This window comes from Canis lupus, chromosome X (assembly GCF_003254725.2).
Source record: "Canis lupus dingo isolate Sandy chromosome X, ASM325472v2, whole genome shotgun sequence".
Taxonomy (NCBI): Eukaryota; Metazoa; Chordata; class Mammalia; order Carnivora; family Canidae; genus Canis; species Canis lupus.
The window spans coordinates 48,158,663-48,178,474 of NC_064281.1; the positions used below are offsets into that span (position 1 = coordinate 48,158,663).

Consider the following 19,812-nt stretch of genomic DNA (forward strand, 5'->3'; position numbering starts at 1 on the left):
AAGCATTACATCATCTTTGAGGAAATTCTGGAATTCTAACATGAAGTAGTCCTTCATCAGAAGCTATTATTTTTGGAAGAAATATCAACTAACAACCAGCGTTAGTATCTGTTCTACCATTGCTACTGTAAAGACTGGATATTGTATATGACTATTGGCTCTCAATTTTTAAAAGAAATTTTATATCATAGAGATGTAAACTTGTAAATATGTAAATAAATATTAATATATACATTTTTTGGGGTTGGTAGAGGCGGAAGGAGGAGTCGAGTCGGGACGCCGAGGTGGTCAGCAGCTAGCTCGTCGGTGCCCGACTTCTCTCAAGCTGTGTGCTGAGGAGACTCCGATGTTGGCCTCAGCTCCTAGGCTGAACTCGGCGGATCGGCCCATGACAACTTCTGTATTGAGACAAAGGAAAGGATCCAGCAGAAAGCAACATCTCTTATCCTGGGCTTGGCAGCAAGGAAGGGGGACAGGTGGTGGAAATCCTGCGATCCGAAAAGCGGACCGAAAGGTGACAAAGAAGCTGAAGATGGGTGGTGGAGAGAGGTATAACATTCCAGCCCCTCAGTCGAGAAACGTTAGTAAGAACCAGCAACAGCTTAACAGACAGAAGACCAAGGATCAGAATTCCCAAATGAAGATTGTTCACAAGAAAAAGAAAGAGGACACACTTACACCCTCCTCAGCAGCTGCACCGCAGGCCATGCAAAACGGGGGGAAGAACAAAAATTTTCCAAATAATCAAAACTGGAACTCTAGCTTATCAAGTCCCACTTTACTTTTTAAGTCTCAAAACTAATCAGAACTACGCTGGAGCCAAGTTTAGTGAGCCACCATCACCAAGTGTTCTTCCTAAACTACCAAGCCACTGGGTTCCAGTTCCTTTAATCCTCTTTTTTTTTTTTTATTTATTTTTTATTGGTGTTCAATTTACTAACATACAGAATAACCACCCAGTGCCCGTCACCCATTCACTCCCACCCCCCGCCCTCCTCCCCTTCTACCACCCCTAGTTCGTTTCCCAGAGTTAGCAGTCTTTACGTTCTGTCTCCCTTTCTGATATTTCCCACACATTTCTTCCCCCTTCCCTTATATTCCCTTTCACTGTTATTTATATTCCCCAAATGAATGAGAACATATAATGTTTGTCCTTCTCCGACTGACTTACTTCACTCAGCATAATACCCTCCAGTTTCCATCCACGTTGAAGCAAATGGTGGGTATTTGTCATTTCTAATAGCTGAGTAATATTCCATTGTATACATAAACCACATCTTCTTTATCCATTCATCTTTCGTTGGACACCGAGGCTCCTTCCACAGTTTGGCTATCGTGGCCATTGCTGCTATAAACATCGGGGTGCAGGTGTCCCGGCGTTCATTGCATCTGTATCTTTGGGGTAAATCCCCAACAGTGCCCTTTAATCCTTCTGATAAGGAAATAATGACATTTCAACTTAAAACCTTACTTAAAGTACAGGTATAAAATAAGATAAAATACTACTGTTTAAATTTAGTTATATTTAAGGGTAGTTGCCAGTTGTTTCAGACCAGATTCACTAGGGAATTAATCTGTGTAAAATTGCTAATTAATGTAGAAAACATTATTAGATTTCATCTTAACTGTTTTACGTGTAGTGTGCACTGTGATGTAATGGTAGTATCAGTGCAACTTGAAATAACTAAATTATTGATAATTGTACTTGATACTGTGTTCTCGATTGAGTAACTCTTAAATGAAACCTGTCAAATTTAGATTTGGTGAATGGTAATCAACTTTTCCTATTGTTTGTTGGGCACAAATACTAATTTAAGATTATCCTTCATGGATCAGTAGATTTACTTGTTGGAAGCTAGTGAATCTGATTATAAGCATCCAGTTAAGACCTACAGGGATTGGAGTAGTTGAATATTTAACAGTTTAAAGTCCTAGAAACACCCAAACCAGGAATATGACAACAACCCGATGCACTGCCAAAAAGAAAATGTGAGTTTTTCTTAGAGAATAGTTGCATTTTGTAAACCTATGCTGGTGAAATGTGGAAAAGGGCTATCTAATTTAGATGAGACCATATATCCCAATGGCCGTTTGTTTCATGCGGTGGGTGTCTGCCAACTAATGCACCAAAACCATTTCTTACAGAAACAGTATTTGGTGGTCACTGAGTAGCTTTCAAAATACATTTTTGTATTACAGCACTGCATAAGCTATTCTGACAGTGATCTGGTCTCAAATCATTCCCTGAAAAGCTTACTTGAAGTGGGGAGCTGTATAATGTGAGAGTTTTAAGTACCTTAGGAAAGAGCCATGTAAATATATGTAATAAACTTGTAGTATATGTAAAGTTTTGTTGGCATTTATCCTACAAAAATAGAATATTTTAGTATGAATTTGCTGAATGTAAGACCATGGACTCTGTTTTTATACTATGGCCTGATTTTAAAGGTCCAAAATAATTTGTTTTTAAAAGTTTGCCCTTGTGCTAAAGTGCCAGTGTATGTATAATTGATCTGGTTGTAAACTATATTTCAAAGTAAAGCCTAGTGTAATTAGTTTTATATAACTAAAGGTTTTAAGCTGCTAAAACACTTCCTATTTTTAAGAGAGGTGAGATGCAGTATGGGACTGATTTTTCTTTCTTAAGCCCAAAGATTAAACTATTAAAGGGTCCCTCCAACCTTAAAGATTCATTCTGGCTTTCAATATTTTTTGTAATCTATAATATGAATATAGTTTAGTGTATGATGTCAGTATATATATTTTTTGTTACTAGTCCAAGTGCAACCCAGGGGACCATTAATGCAAAAGATGTAATTTCTTGCATAATATCTTGATAACGTGTTTTACCTAAATATAACAGTTAATCCAACAGTAACTTACAAATCTGTATGGGAGACTCAATTTAAAAATTCTAATTGTAAGTACCCTATTCTAATTTGGTGGCTTTTTGACATTTTAAAGCAGAAAGGCCAAATTGTATTTCCACAGTTAAACTTAGATTGAGGTGATATTGCTCAAGTCAAATAATGCTATCCTAAAGTTTACATAGTACTTCATGTACATTTGTGAATTTCAAGCATGAAATTAAAAAATAAAATTGCCTCTCCCCCAAAAAAAATATATATATTAATATATACATTTTTTAAAAAGTCCTAAAAAGTGCAACAAATAGTTGTGTGTGACTGGTAATGTCTTTTAAAAGATTTATTTATTTATTTATTTATTTATTTATTTATTTATTTTAAAATTTTATTTATTTATTTTAGAGAGACTGTGGGCTGGGGGAGAGGCAGAGAGAGAGAGAGAGAGAGAGAGAGAGAGAGAAGCAGACTCCCTGCTGAACGTGAAGCCCAACTCAGGACTCGCAAACCTGAGATCATGACCTGAGCTGAAATCAAGAGTTAGATGTTTGGGACGTCTGGGTGTCTCAGTGTTTGAGTGTCTGCCTTCAGTTCAGGGCATGATCCTGGAGTCCTGGAATCGAGTCCCACATCGGGCTCCCCATGGGGAGTCTGCTTCTCCTTCTGCCTATGTCTCTGCCTCTCTCTGTGTCTCTCATGAATAAATAAATAAAATCTAAAAAAAAAAAAAAAAAGCCAGTTAGATGCTTAAGTGACTGAGCTCCCCAGGTGCCCCATGACTGGTTACTTTTGTGTAAAAACAAAATTAAAACAAAAATAAAAGCTCTTTTGTGGGCTCTTGGGCCCCAAAATAGCATATAAGCCAGTGAAAAGGAAATAATGCATGAGTTGTATTCAGTAGTATATGTGTTTATTGGGAGCCTGAAAGAGACAAACACTCTAACAAATATTGGCTTTCCTGATGAGTCAAAAAATCATCAATGTCACATAAGAGCAATATCCTCAAGTTGGCTGGTAACTCTCTGACAGCAAGACATCTAAATATGCACTGGTTGTGTCTATCCACTACAGTTAGGATTTGGAGATGTCAGCATTTACTTTGGACAATATCTTTTTGGCAACTGTGTGTCAAGAACTGTGAAAGGTGTGTAAGTTTTTACCCAACTTGTAAACTAACAATTTGATCTGACAGTTTCATAGATACTGGAAGAAGATACAAGACACCTAAGTCAGACATAAAAAGGATGGTTTATTAGTCATTCCACAGCAGGTAGCATGAACTTCTTTGCAGTGGTTAGCCTCAGTCCCCAAGTCTCAGGCTAATGATAAGAAGCACTGCAGATGTATGATATGCAAACAATGGGTTTGCATTATAGTGTACGAAACTCCATTGTTTTAAATGGACTTTTTAAATGGACATGTAGTGAACATCCTCAGAGGGTAGTACCATCTTTATGTTCCTGCATAGCACATATGTATGCCCTCTGTCCCAGAAGGGAACACAATCTCTACTTTCTTCCAAGGCTGTTTGTAATGCAAATAGCATTGAAAAATAGTTTGGAACAAAAGCTCTTAATGTCTCCAATCAGAGTTCAAGTAGAAATATAAGACCTATAAAGAATTGTCTCCAAACGATGACAAGATATTTCTAAGATTTATATGGAAATGCATAGGACTTATAATATCTGAAAGTATTTTGAAAAAGGATAACCATGCTGTAGGCCTTGTATTGCTAGTTTCCAAGACTTACTACAAAGCAATAGCATTGAGAAAAGTGTGGCATTGGCATAAAGGTAGGCACATCGATCAGTTTAGGAGAAGAATCTGGAAAGAGACCCATATGGATATAGTCAACTGATTGTCAACAAAACTGCAAAGTTAATTCAGTGGAGAAAAGATAGCGTAATCAGGGACTGATGCTACAACAATTGGTTAAAATAAATGATGGTCAATCCTTACTTTACACAACATACAAAAATTAAGACATTAGACTTGAATGTAAGAGTTAAGACTACAACATTTTTATAAGAAAAAAATAGGACAAAATTTAAGTGAATGTGGATTTGGTAAAAATATCTTAAGTAGGTTGCCAAAAATATGAAGTATAATAGACAAAATCAGTAAATTGGACCTCGTCCAAATTAAAATACTTTGTTCTACTACGGACACTACCAGAAAAGTAAAAATTAAGACACAGAACGGGAGAAAATATCTGTGAAACATGTAACCATCGCAGGGCTTGTAATTTTAATATATAAAGAACCCTTAAAAGTCAATAAGTGGTAAGCAAACAACACAATTATAATGGGCAAATATTAGAACAGATTCTTCATCAAATAAGATAAATGGATGGCAGTTAAGCTCATGAAAAGATGCTCAACATTATAATTAGGGAAATGCTAGTTAAAACTAAAATGATATACCACAATACACCTATTAGAATGGCTCAAATTAAAAAAAAAACTGAAATTACTAGGGCTCCATGACTACATGACATGAATATATGTGGTTATGGATGTTTGGAAACAGCTGTGCAATTTCTTAAAATGATAAACATATACTTACCATACTGTTGCTCTTTTTATCTAGAAGAAGGGAAAGCATATGTCCACACAGTCTTGCACATAAATATTCATAGCAGTTTTATTTGTAATAGTCAAAAACTGGAAACATCTAGTAGACAGTAAAGGCATCAAATTTTCTGACATCTACCATAGCAACATTTTTCTAGGTATATCTCCTAAAGCAAGAGAAACAAAAGGAAAAATAAACTATTAGGACCGCATCAAAATTAAAAGCACAACAAGGAAAGACAACCTAATGAATGGGAGAAGATATTTGCAAATGATTTATCTGGTAAGGGGTTAGTATAAAAAATATACAAAGAATTTATACAACTCAACACCAAAAAATCAAATAATCCAATTAAAAATGGGCAGACACATAAACAGACATTTCTCTAATGAAGATATCCAGATGGGAAATAGACACATGAAAAGATGCTCAACATCACTGTGGAAAATGGTATGAGAGATTATCTCAAAGTTAAAAATATAACTACCCCATGATCCAGCAATCACACTGCTGGGCATTTATCCCAAGAATACTAAAACACTAATTCAAAGGGATACTTGCACCCTTATGTTTATAGCAACATTATTTACAATAGGCAAATTATGGAAGCAGCCCAAGTGTCCTTCAAATGATGAATGGATAAAAAAAAGATGTGATATATATATATATATATATATATATATATATATATATATCTCACATCATATAATATATATATTAATTATTCAGCCATGAAAAATAATGAAATCTTGCCATTTGTAACAACATGGATGGAGCTAGAGCGTATAATGCTAAGTGAAATAAGTCATATGATTTCACTCGTATGTAGAATTTAAGAAACAAAACAAAGGAGCAAAGGGGAAAAAAAACGGACAGAGAGAAGAGAGAGAGAGAGAGACTAATCAAGAAACACACTTTAATCACAGAGAACAAACTGATGATTACCAGTGGGAAGGTAGTATGGGGACGGGTTAAATAAGTGATGGGGATTAAGGAGTGCACTTGTCTTAATGAGCAATGGGTAATGTATAGAATTGTTGAATTCACTATATTTTACAGCTAAAACTAATATAACACCGTATCAAACTTTAAAAGTTTCACATTTCACATTTGTATCTCACCATTACCACAGTGGCAGTTATGAGAGCTTGACCAGGCAGCAGGTCCAAGCAGCATTTACAGGACAAACTCCCTGTTCATACACAAGTCCTCATGTACAAGGTCTGAGGGTGCCTGCAATAAGAAGCCAATTCAGTCATCTGTGTGAAAAGAAAGGTGTGGGCTGATTTGTTTTGTGTGGTTTCTGAGCCCAAGAGGTGAATATGCTTAATACACTGGTAATACTAGGAAGACAGTATAAGAGCAATTTTTACAATATTTTCCTCCTGACCTAGTGGTATCTTATTCTATTAAATATAGGCCTACAGAAAGAAAAAGGTTTGGTTTGGTTTGGTTTTAGTGAAAATGTCTCTTCTCAATATAAGTTACAAGCCAATCGCTACAGAATGAACCGCTTGCCACTTATGAATGGCAAAAATATGTGCCATTTTCTCCCAACAACTTTTGTCCACTTTAGAGCCTAAAACCGGTTGAGATAAGTATAAAGAAACCACACACATTTCCAAAAATGGTAACTATATACGCTTTGTAAGTATAACAAAGGAATCTTATGCCTTGCTCCTCCATGGCCGGGGCTCTGTTGGGCATGATTTTAAATGAAATCCAAGCATCTTTTCTTCCTGTTTAGTTAGGTGTGGCTGCCAGGAATGCAGAGTAGCATTTAGGGTATAAAGTACTCTATTCTCAAGGACAACACTATAGTGAGAGAGACAATCTCACCATATGCCAAGGATCTCCTTGCAGGTGGAGCAGACAAGCCCTGGGTAGGACTAGAATGCAGGGCTCACAGGCTCTCTGCCCTAGCCTCATGATAACCCTTTGTGCCAGAGCCTGGGTTTTGCAGCAAAACTCAGTTCAGGCCAGGGAACCTTAGGTCCACCAAGAATCCTAAGTAGTCTATTAAGGCTTCTGCAGTGGCCAGTCCTACTTCTTTAATCATTAATTTACCAGAGAAATAACAGGATGATACTATTCCTTGGGTGAGCTAACAATAACCCTGGCAGGTAGGGTGTCTGCTATTCATGCACGCTAAGAATAGAAGTGAATCCCTTAAACTGATAAAGTACATGAAGCCAATTATTAATGTAGTGCTTCTCCACTCTAAATTCACCCTTCAAAACATGCTCTCTGATAGTAGACAAAATTTTTAGGTATCTCTCCTTCAAAGTGACACAATGTTATATTTTCTCAGTAGAAGACACTGGAGGGAGATTGAAGGAAATGCCTCCCCTCTTATTTCCGGTTCTTAGAGGCAAGGGTATGAGGATATTCTCAGTGCTCTGCCCCAGGCAGGAGACGAGAACAACTGTCCTCATTGAATGTGCAATCCTGGTGTGGCCTGGCGATCAGCTTTCTGTGACTTTCTTCATAGAGACATCCTGTGCTCTAAACCACCTGCCCACTGATTCTCTCTGCTTACTTTCTCTACTGCTCCCCACTCTGCCCCCCCTTACGTTCTGTCCAACAACAGGTTTATCCTCTCTAGTTCTCCCAGTGCTACAGCCCTCCCAACACCAAGGCCCTTCTGATTCTACATGCAGGACATTTTTAGCTCCAGGCCTCTAACTCCACCAACATCCCTATTTCTACTACATGCCCAAGTGCTCGCTTCGGCAGCACATATACTAAAATTCTACTACATGCCCAAACACAATGCCACTAGTTGTGGCTTGTCCACATTGATGTGTTCCATAGGGTTGTGTCCTGCTTACCCTGTAACTGTAGACCAGCTCTGGTTCTGAAAACCCGCTCTAGTTCCCACAAACCAGCAAACTTCTCTGCCATCCAACAGTTTCTCCTATACTTTCTCCAATGAGGTGTGAATTCCAGCCTTGGAGAAGGGATTCCCCACTCCAAATTGGTCTATCCTTGAGTACTCTCTCTCAGCCCCAGAATACATAGTGATTTATGATACATGCGTTGCTGTAAATAATTTGGAAAAGAGCAGACTTTTCAAACGTGGTTCACTGAGACAATCAGGCAGGGGTGGGTGGGGAATAGAACCCTACTCAACACCATACAAAAGCATCACTTGTGGGGGGATTAACACATAACTGTGAAAGACAAAACCATGACTATTTTAGAAGACAATATAGAGAATATGTTCACAGCCCCAAGGAAGGGACAGACTTCTTAAACAGATAAGTACTAATAATAAAGAAAAGAATGATAATTTGACTGTATAACATCTGTTCACAAAGCATAGCATAAAGAAAGTGAAAATGCAAGCAGCAGAGCAAGGGAATATTTTGGCCAAACATATAATCGAAGGACTAGTATTTAAAATACATAAAGAACTCAATAAATGAGTAAGTGAAGACGGAAAATAGAAGAATGGCTGACAGAGTTAAACTTGAACAGTTCTTTCACAGAAGAGAAAATCCAAAGGCTCATAAACATAAGAATATGCCAAAGCTGAACAGTAATAGTAAAAAAAAAAAAACATTTTTGCAATCTTACATGTAGGTGAAGATGTCTAGCAGCAAAAACTCTATGCTACTTGTGAAATAGTAAATTGGCACCACTACTACAGAAACCAATTTGGCGTCATCTAGAAAAACTGAAGATATTCATACCCTATATCCAAGTGAATGTGGTTTTGGAGGTATACCCAAGAGACTTCTACACATGTGTTCCATGGGAAATTTCCAGGAATGTTTACTGCAACATTGTTCATAGTAGTTAAAAACTAGAAACAACTCTAGTGTCCATCCACTGTAGAACTGTATGATTATATCATAATCACTTCACTAAAACTATACACTGGAATGCTAGTCAACAATGGGGATAAAGGATTTACAACTATCTTGAACAACTTGGATGAGTCTATCAAGTCACATGTATATGATACAGTGTGAGAGAAACAAGCGATCAAAGGAAGCATGCAATTCAATTTATATAACTTAGTATAAACTATATTATTTAAGAATGTGTACAAAAAATGGTAAAGCTATAAAGAAAGCACTGAAATGATTATTGCAATGTCGGGATAATAACTTTATCTATAAGGAAGGGCACGGGTTGTGATTGAGAGGAATACTGTCTGTACCCAGGAAAGCTGGCAATGGTCTGTTTCTTGATCTTGATCCTAGATACATGGGTGTTTGGTTGTTTTCCTTGTTTTATTTTGTTTGTTTTGTTTTGTTTTAAAGATTTTATTTATTCATTTGAGTGAGAAATGGTGAGAGTGCACATGAGCAGGACAGAGGGGCAGAGAGTGAGAGACACAGAAGCAGTCTCCCAGTTGAGCAAGGGGCCGTTTTCAAAAATGACTTAATTAGGTTTTTATTTTTATAAGTTATCTAAATCTGGCAGATATGTTTTATGCACTCCTCTATATCTCAGATTTTAAAAATGGCTTCCTTTAAAAATGTAACAGAAGGAAAATATGTGAAGTAAAAATTTTGACGAGGTTTCAGATGTAAGGGATAATAAAATTGTTCTTCCTATCAAGAGATCAGCAAGTGTCCATTATCATTAAAAAGGGGGAAAGTGGGGATTATTTAAACTATATGTATCCAATAATCTAGTCATCACTCTAAGCCTTTCCCTTGCTAGATATTTCACCCTTTATTGATATCATTTCCCAAATCACAGATGACAGACAAGTCGGAAAATCATCATCATCATTAATACAATCACTAAGGCATCACAGGCCAAATCCATTACAATGAGATTGGGCCACCACGCTGAAATGCAAGCAGGTACGCCAGGACGATTGAACATGGTCATATGTGCATTTTTCTCAGTAGAGTCCATCACAGTGCCTTAGGGTTTAATCTTACCACATTTAACTGGTACTCTGTCCAGAGACCTCCATGTGCTGGAGAATCTAGCATTAACAGAGGAATGTTCTGAGGAATGCTGTGGGATTGGACATGAGATTTACCATGATGTAATGGCAAAGAGTTGGTTTAGGTTGGGCACTGTCTTGGAAGGACCCAGGAGTGGGTTGGGTTTTCCAGGATTCAGTATAAATTGTTTCATCTTCCAAGCTTTGCACTTCTAGGCTGAACAGTGGTAATCTGTTTTGGCCTCACCTCTTACTCATTCTAATTTCTGCATCACATCAGCAAGCCAAAAAAAAAAAAAAAAACGAACTGTAAGACAAATTTTCCTGAGGACCTTTTTCAAGACAGTTCTGGATATGGAAGCTACCCAGAAAAAAATAAAAAATAAATAAATAAAAAAGAAAAGGACATCATTTTCATTTGAATTTGCTAGCATTACGGTACTTTGATGTTGACACAAAGTGTTATTGTTCCAGGAATTTTCTCTCACTGGATTGATAAATCCAGCCAGCCAGCCAGGCAGCCAACCAGCAAACAATTTTTTTAAAAGCACCATACTTAGCACTGGGAGGGAGTGGGGGTGTTTATTTTGGTGTATATAATGACACAGAGATTTAAGTTGCATTTAGCAGATAGATTGCTCGGTTAAATGTACCGAATGAACTTTCATTTCCCCACTATCTGGGAAGACATCCTTGATTTCCTACAAATACTGGGTGTAGAACTTACTTGTGCATACGAGGCTCTGCCTCTGGGCTTTCTATTCTGTTCCAGAGATCCAGTACCAGAATATTTAAATCACTGTGTCGTTAAACACGTTTTAATATCTGATAGGGCCAGTTTCTGCGCATTGCACATTTTTTTTTTTCCTTTCAGGAACGTGTTCGGGCCCGCGGCAGGGGGCGGGGTCGCGCCTCCTCCGCGGCTCCGGTTCCAGCCGAGCCTCACCGCCTCGGAGATGGAAAGCCCAAGGCTGCTCCCGCCTCGTGGGACACGACAGAGTGGTGGTGCTGGCAGCCCCGCGGGCGGCAGCCGGTTCCACGGCGGCCCTGACCCGCGGGCTGGCCAGGTCCCCGCGCGCCGCCTCCTGCTGCTCCGGGGCCCCCAAGATGGCGGGTCCGGGAGGCGGCGCGAGGAGGCCCGCGCGGCCTCACGGGGCCCGGGCCTGAGCCCGTTGGCGCCCAGGTCGGATTATGCTAGTGGCGGCGACAGCGATGACTTCTTCCTGGTGCTGCTGGACCCGGTGGGTGGCGATGTGGAGACCGCGGGCGATGGCCAGGCCGCAGGGCCTGTATGGAGGGAGGAGGCCGAGTCGGTCCCACAGCTGCAGCAGGGTGAGAGTGGCGCGAATCCCGCGGGCCGCCAGGCGCTAGGCCCCCGCTGCCTGTCTGCAGTCCCCGCCCCAGCCCCGGCCCAGAACCCGATCCCCGCCCCAAGTCTGGCACCCGCCGCGGCCTTCACGGGCACCGTCACCATCCACAACCAAAACCTGCTCTTGCGCTTCGAGAACGGTGTCCTCACCCTGGCCACACCCCCGCCGCCAGCCTGGGAGCCTGAAGTCGCGCCTGCCCCTCAGCCTGGGGGTCTGATGGCTCCGCAAGCGGGGGTCCAGCCCAACGACTGCCCTGAGCTGCCGCCCGACCTCCTGCTGGCCGAGCCGGCTGAACCGGCGCCGGCCCCAGCGCCTGAGGAGGAGGCAGAGGGCCGGGCCGCAGCCGAGAGTCCCCGCAGGCCGCTGGGCCCGGGCCCGGGCGTGGTGCTGTACCTGTGTCCCGAGGCGCAGTGCGGACAGACCTTCGCCAAGAAGCACCAGCTGAAGGTGCACCTGCTGACTCACAGCAGCAGCCAGGGCCAGCGGCCCTTCAAGTGCCCCCTGGGCGGCTGTGGATGGACTTTCACCACCTCCTACAAGCTCAAGAGGCACCTGCAGTCGCACGACAAACTGCGGCCCTTTGGTTGCCCTGCGGAGGGCTGTGGCAAGAGCTTCACCACGGTGTATAACCTCAAGGCGCACATGAAGGGCCATGAGCAGGAGAACTCGTTCAAATGCGAGGTGTGCGAGGAGAGCTTCCCCACTCAGGCCAAACTCAGCGCCCACCAGCGCAGCCATTTCGAACCTGAGAGGCCATACCAGTGCGCATTTTCCGGCTGCAAGAAGACGTTTATCACAGTGAGTGCCCTGTTTTCCCATAACCGTGCCCATTTCAGGGAACAGGAACTCTTTTCCTGCTCTTTTCCAGGCTGTAGCAAACAGTACGACAAGGCTTGTCGCCTGAAAATTCACCTGCGGAGCCACACAGGTGAGAGACCTTTCCTTTGTGACTTTGACGGCTGTGGCTGGAACTTCACCAGCATGTCCAAACTCTTGAGGCACAAAAGGAAGCACGAGGATGACCGGAGGTTCATGTGCCCTGTGGAAGGCTGTGGGAAATCTTTCACAAGGGCTGAGCATCTGAAAGGCCACAGCATAACCCACCTGGGCACAAAGCCTTTTGTGTGCCCTGTGGAAGGCTGCTGTGCCAGGTTCTCTGCTCGCAGTAGTCTCTACATTCACTCCAAGAAACACTTGCAGGACGTGGACACCTGGAAAAGCCGCTGCCCAGTCTCTACTTGTAATAAGCTCTTCACATCCAAGCACAGCATGAAGACCCACTTGGCCAAAAGGCACAACCTTGGCCAGGATCTCTTAGCTCAGCTAGAAGCTGCAAATTCTCTTACGCCCAGCAGTGAACTTACCAGCCAGGGACAGAATGACCTCAGTGATGCAGAGCTAGTGTCTCTCTCCTCTGATGTGCCTGGCAGTAGCTCCGCTGCAGTGCTGGACACAGCATTGGCAAACTCTGGAATCTTGACTATTGATGTGGCTTCTGTGAGTTCAACTCTGGCAGGGAGCCTCCCTGCTAATAATAATAATTCATTAGGGCAGGCTGTGGACCCTCGGGCCTTGATGGCCACCAGTGACCTTCCTCAGAGTCTGGATACCTCTCTCTTTTTTGGAACGACAGCCTCTGGTTTTCAGCAGAGTCCCTTAGATATGGATGATGTCTCAAATCTAAGTGTGGGGCCATTGGTATCTCTGGGCTCTTTGGCTATGAAAAACTCGAGTCAAGAGCCCCAGGCTTTGACCCCCAGCAGTAAGCTTACAGTGGACACAGATGCTCTGACTCCTTCAAGCACCCTTTGTGAAAACAGTGTCTCGGAACTACTGACGCCAACCAAAGCAGAATGGAATGTACATCCTGACTCTGACTTCTTTGGACAGGAGGAAGAGACCCAGTTTGGATTCTCCAGTCCAGCAGGAAACCATGGTTCTCAGAAAGAAACAGATCTTATCACAGTGACTGGCAGCTCATTTTTGGTATGAACTAACTATTAATTCCTTGCCACGTGGCTTATTCTTATGAATTACACTCCATTTTAAGGATATTCTGGACTAAATGTTTAAATCCAGTAGTCATTTCTTATAGGTTTGAAAAAGAACAAAGCCCTGGGCTACAAGTCTGGAGATTTAAATTATGATCTTGACTCTGGAACTGTCGAGTTGTGTGACCCTGAGCAAGTCACTTAATCTATCTGAGCCTTAATTTCCTTATTTATAAAATGAGGTGGTTTGAATTGATTGTTTCTAAGGTCTTTTCATCTCTGTGATTCCTTGATAAGTTTATTTCCTTGGAAAAAATAAGGACAATTTTTAGTGCTTGTGTTGCATGTGCTTTTTTCCCCAACATACATAATGGTGTAATGAACAGCCATGTCCTTATCACCCAACTTTAACTTTTATTAATTCGCAAATAATTTTGTTTACCTTATCTCTAACCCTTTTCAGGAGGTATTTTGGAATAAATACCACACAGTACATCATTTCAATTATTATTCCATATATAGTTATATAATGTATGGGCTCTTTTGGAAAAATTATAATTCCATTATCATACTTAAAGTTAACTGTAATTCCTTAATACCAGTAAATATCTAGTCAGCTTTCAATTTGGAATTATTTCATAAATGCTATTTATTTTTAATATTTTTAATATAGAATTCCAATAAAGCTCTTAAGGGTCTTTTTAATCTGTTTCCTCCTTGATTCTTTCTTTGCACTTTTATTTGTTGAAGAACTAGGTTGTTTCACATGTAGCGTTTGCCACAATCTTAGGTTTTTGTCATTACATCCTTTTGGTGTGAAGTTCCGTTACCCTTTGTTTCCTTTATTTGGTAGTTGGATCTAGAGACTTCCTCAGATTGAAAATGCGATTTTGGGGGCAGGAATGTTTCTTAGTTCATGATGTATTCTTTTAATCAGGTGGTACATAATGTCTGGTTCTTTCTTTTTGTTATATTTGCAGCTGCTGCTGATAAATGCATTTATTGATGATTACTTGTGTTTCTGATATCATGGATTGTTCTTGTAGAATTACTATTAGTGGAGGAGGAAATGTTGTTTAAGGCATTTATAAAAGTTTAACTGAAGTATTATTCAATGCCAGAATATTTTCTTAAATAATGGTAGAATTAACAAGAAAAAAGATAACAAAAATATGTTGGCTGTTTTTGCCATTTATCTTCCTGACCTTTTGTAATGGGGCAGGATTTGTTTTTGTTGAAGTTGCCAGCCAGAATTTTGACATGGAACAAACCCAGGGTCAAATTTGTAAGGGATAAATGGCCTGAATAAATTAGTCTCACTAAGCCTGAGTTTCCTAGCTGTCATATGATCATGGCAATGCACAAACATAGCTAACACACGTTAGACTTTTCTTCTTTTCCAGTTTTTAATATGTAAGGAAAAGTATTATGCGGGGCAGCCCCGCTGGCGCAGCGGTTTAGCGCTACCTGCAGCCTCTGGTGTGATCCTGGAGACCCAGGATCGAGTCCCACATCTGGCTTCCTGCATGGAGCCTGCTTCTCCCTCTGCCTGTGTCTCTGCCTCTCTCTTCGCTCTCTCTGAATGAATAAATAAATAAATCTTTAAAAAAAAGTATTATGTGCTTTGGCGTATTTTGATGAATTTATATAATTTTTTTTTACCCTCTCAGGCCTTTCTGCTGTAAGGGAGAAATTGAGATAATTTAACCCCATTCAATGTTTAGGCAATGAGTTTTGTTAGGGTTAGAGTGAGGTATGATACAGAATCTCTGTATTTTCTCCACTGAATAATCCTCCCTCCTTCCAGGAATTTCTGTGGGGAAATGCCAGGAGTAGAGACATTGCTCAAAGGTATATTTGCAACCATTTCCCTTATTTCAGTTTATCACCATATCTGCTCTGCTTACAAAGTCAGACTTTGCTGTGACTGCGGAGCCGAGCCTGCTATTGTGTGAAGCTCTGATAATGAAGCAGAGGTTTCCTCCTTTCTGTGGTCTGGAGAACTCATTGTTTCCATTTTCTCAGAGTTGGAAGGATAGAATGAATCTGAATATTGTATAAACTGTCTTATATATGAGTGCAGCTTTTGAATTTTGTGGAACTTCTTCACTACTGGTATCTTATTTGTTTTTCAGAACAACCCTGTGTGGTAGTTTTGACAAAGTCTGTACTGTGACATGTGGCAGTTTAGCCAACTTACATTCTAAATGGGCTTGGCTAGTGACTGACAGTTCTATATATAGCTTAACACAAGATAAATTATCTTTGCCTCTCCTTTTCCACTTATCCAACTTCCATGATTCATTTCAGTGTCAAAACTAGCTGCTGTTTTCCACTGTAATTGATTTCTGTTACTTTGTGCTTAACTTTCTCCTCTCTCCACTCCCTTGTGCATTCCAGTCTTTGCCATTCCTTTCTTTTTTAAATTTTTTAATGGATAGATCTTTTCTTGCCCATTTACTCATCATACACACTGATAAATGACTCAGATGATAAACAAGATTATTTTCTACATTGTTCAGATGAGAAGTAGATTTCTGTTTCATTATTTTCATTTTTTAAAAGTTTTTGCTACAGAGTTTGGCTAACTAATACTCTTATTTGCTCTAGTGAACTAGTCAGTGGTGTTTGCACGTGAATGTCTATGGATGACAATTATTGTAGCACTTTGGCAGTGCACTAAAAACTTGCCACTTTGAAATGTTTCTGTACTGTGTGTGGGTATACACACATATATTTTTTTAAGTGGTTGTATTCATTTAGTGAAAACGGTAGGCATACTTTTGTAAATCAAAAATACTCAGAATTTTATTGTCTACTCATTCAACTGTTTTCTCCCTTTGCTTTGAAATATTTGTATTTATAAAGTGCATTTCAAAAATATTGTCATTCATTAAGATCTCTTAAATAGATCCCTATTTTTCATGTCCAGAAAATATGTGTGTTAAGAATGGAAATGAATGCACAAGTAGCAAACATCAAATAAATTATTTAAACACCACAAGAATTTAATACTCTGACTTTATTTTTTATTCCTTTTTTTTTAAGATTTTATTTATTTATTCATGATAGTCACACAGAGAGAGAGAGAGAGAGGCAGAGACACAGGCAGAGGGAGAAACAGGCTCCATGCAGGGAGCCCGGTGTCGGATTCGATCCCGGGTCTCCAGGATCATGCCCTGGGCCAAAGGCAGGCGCCAAACCGCTGCGCCACCCAGGGATCCCTATTTTTTATTCCTTAAACCAACTTTCTCCCACTAAAAAATCATAAAATGTATTTTTTCTTACTCATTGCTGAAATTTTCAAAGGACAAATGTTGCTTTTCTCAAAAATAAAAGCTTTGATTGTCCATGGGCTCAGAGTTTCATTGAAGAAATTTGTTCAAATGATTTCTCTTTTAATACCATATTCTAGTAAAATGGTGTACCTCTTTATACGTTCAAAGTAAGAAGTCTAATTTTTGGTGGTGGTGACATAAAGTTGCCATTACTCTTTTAAATAATGACACATGTTTTAATTTAATCCTATTTCCTTTCTTTTTTCTCCTCAGTCTTTGGTTTATTAAAAAATCTTGCCAAAAAATACTGCCCCCCAAAATTAATAGACAAAACCTGTCAGTTGAAAACACAGCAACATGATGGCTTTAAAAAAAGTCTGGGGGTAGCCTGGGTGGCTCAGCGGTTTAGCGCCGCCTTCAGCCCAGGGCCTGATCCTGGAGACCCAGGATCGAGTCCCAAGTCGGGCTCCCTGTATGGAGCCTGCTTCTCCTCCTGCCTGTGTCTCTGCCTCTGTGTGTGTGTGTCTCTCATAAATAAATAAATAAATAAATTCTTTAGAAAAAAGTCTGTTTCTGGGGGCCTCTGTTGATGATGTAGGTTGTAAATTAAAATATATATTGGCATTAGCATTTTTAAAAATTAATATAATAAATATAATGATTGAGTAATGGGAGTCAAACATGCATAGATTATGAAGTTTATTTGTCTCTGTGACCTAAACTCTTTATGTTCTTATCCAGGAAACATATAAGAAGGCAATTTGTCAGCTGGAGTTTCCAGTGTATTTATTTCAAATTAACAAATACTTATTAAGCATAATTGTACAAATACAGCATAACATAGTGAGGGTTATATGATAAGGATAATATGCAACTCTGAGCTTTAAGGAGATCACATTTGACAGGAGAAGAGAGAAAAACATTTGTTAAAGAATTGGAGGACAGAAATGGGCAAAGTTTAACTTGGTACCAAAATGACAGAAAGGTAAACATACACACACACACACACACCACAACCCCCCCCCCCCCACACACACACACAATAAGAACAATGAGGAATTTATTCTAGGCACAGATGAAAGCCTGTGAACATGTTTTAGTAGAGGAGTCAGATCATGGAAATGATGTCTTAGGTTAATGTAATGGAGGTGCTGTATGAATTAGATGAGAGAGATTGGAATAGAAGAATCAGTGAAAATACTTTTATAGCCATTCAGGCGTGATATGATGAAGCCTGGACTAGAGTGGTGTCAGTAGGAAGTGAAAGGAAGGAACCAATACTAAAGATGTTTCCAAATTGAGGAAGGCATAGTACTTAGTGCCTCTTTAGGGAGATAGATGATGATAGATACATAGATACATAGATACATAGATAGGTAACAAAAAGAGACTTAGCAAAATCAGAAATAACAACTCAGGTATTCTTGGGGACTGTAATAATCACATTTTTACTAATTGAGGGAAGTAAGGAAGAGTCTTTTCAGAAGTATGTAAAGATGGTGTTTAGTTAAATGCTAATTGATAAATCATAAGTATCCCTGCATAAACTATCCACATTGTGGTTTATCTACATTCTAGACAATGACAGAGGGCCACTTCCTCTTTCTTGGTTCCTTAAGGCATGCTCAGAACTATCTATATAGTTCTATTTATTTTTACTTCCCTTTGAATTACCAGAGTCCTCCTCATCTTGACATGAATGATCTAGATCTGCACTAATTAATATGGCAACTACTAGTCATATGTGGCCATTGAGCATTTAAAATGTGGCTACTATGACTGAGAGACTGTATTTTTAATTTAATAAATTTAAATTTAACAACAGTTTAAAATTGTTTCCTGTTAAATATTTTATTGTTTTAGTAGTATTAAATTTCACTTTAATCATTGACAATTTTATATCTGAATTAAGATGTGCTGTAAAATACAAACCTGATTTTGAAGGCTTGGTTTAAAACATTAAAGTATTTAATGAGTATGTGTATATTGATTACACATTGGATAATATTTGAATTTATTCAGCTTTATTGAAGTATAATTGACAAAGTTGTGAGATGTTTAAAATGTACATTGTGGTGATATGTATACATTGTGAAAGGATTGCCACCATCTAGTTAATTAACACATCCATCACCTCATATATTTATTTTTTGTAGTGAAACATTTTATTTTAAATATATTTGCTTAAAGAAAATGTAATATTAAAATTAATTTTACCAGTTTATTTTTTAATTTTTATTTATTTTTTAGAGGTAGAAGTGAGAGGCAGAGGGAGAGAGAGAAAATCTTAAAGCAGGCTCCATACCTAATCTTTGACTTGAGATATGCTAGAAGTGACTCTAGAGATTTTATACTTTCCTTTCTCTTATTATGAATGAGACAAACTATTAAAGCCTACACACTTTTGCTTGTGAAATTTATTTTCTTATTATACTAATGAGGGCAAAATTTAATTTTCTGGAATAATAGGGACATTATATTGAAAGCAATTTTATTAGATAGTCACACTAGCTGGAAGGAAAGAGTAATTAATTTCATGTAACATTTGATGCTGAGACCTAAACATAAGGGAACTTAAAAGTTCACCAGTACCCTAGGTGTGTGTGTGTGTGTGTGTAGGGTTGTCCAGTAAATAACCATTTTGATTTCTAGGTAAAACAGTAGCTTAACACTTTCAGTCTATTCCAGAATAGCAAAGTTTTCTTTAATCATAAGCAACTTAAGTGTTCAAGATGTAAAACATTCACAAAAAAAGTAACAAAAACAAGCAGGATTTAAATGTCAGACATTCTACTTATAGCATAATTGCAAAAGAATGTCATT

The 19,812-nt window shown here is 39.2% G+C and overlaps 1 protein-coding gene and 1 pseudogene across 1 annotated transcript; both read left to right on the forward strand.

Moving 5' to 3' along the window:
• The first annotated feature begins 340 nt into the window (after positions 1–340).
• On the forward strand, positions 341–1,572 carry LOC125754719 (proline-rich nuclear receptor coactivator 2-like; annotated as a pseudogene).
• Positions 1,573–11,210: 9,638 nt separating this feature from the next.
• Positions 11,211–18,982, forward strand: ZXDB (zinc finger X-linked duplicated B). Its single transcript, XM_025468485.3, has one exon. The coding sequence runs from the start codon at positions 11,307–11,309 to the stop codon at positions 13,710–13,712; it is 2,406 nt and encodes an 801-aa protein (XP_025324270.2). The 5' UTR covers positions 11,211–11,306; the 3' UTR covers positions 13,713–18,982.
• The last annotated feature ends 830 nt before the right edge of the window (positions 18,983–19,812 follow it).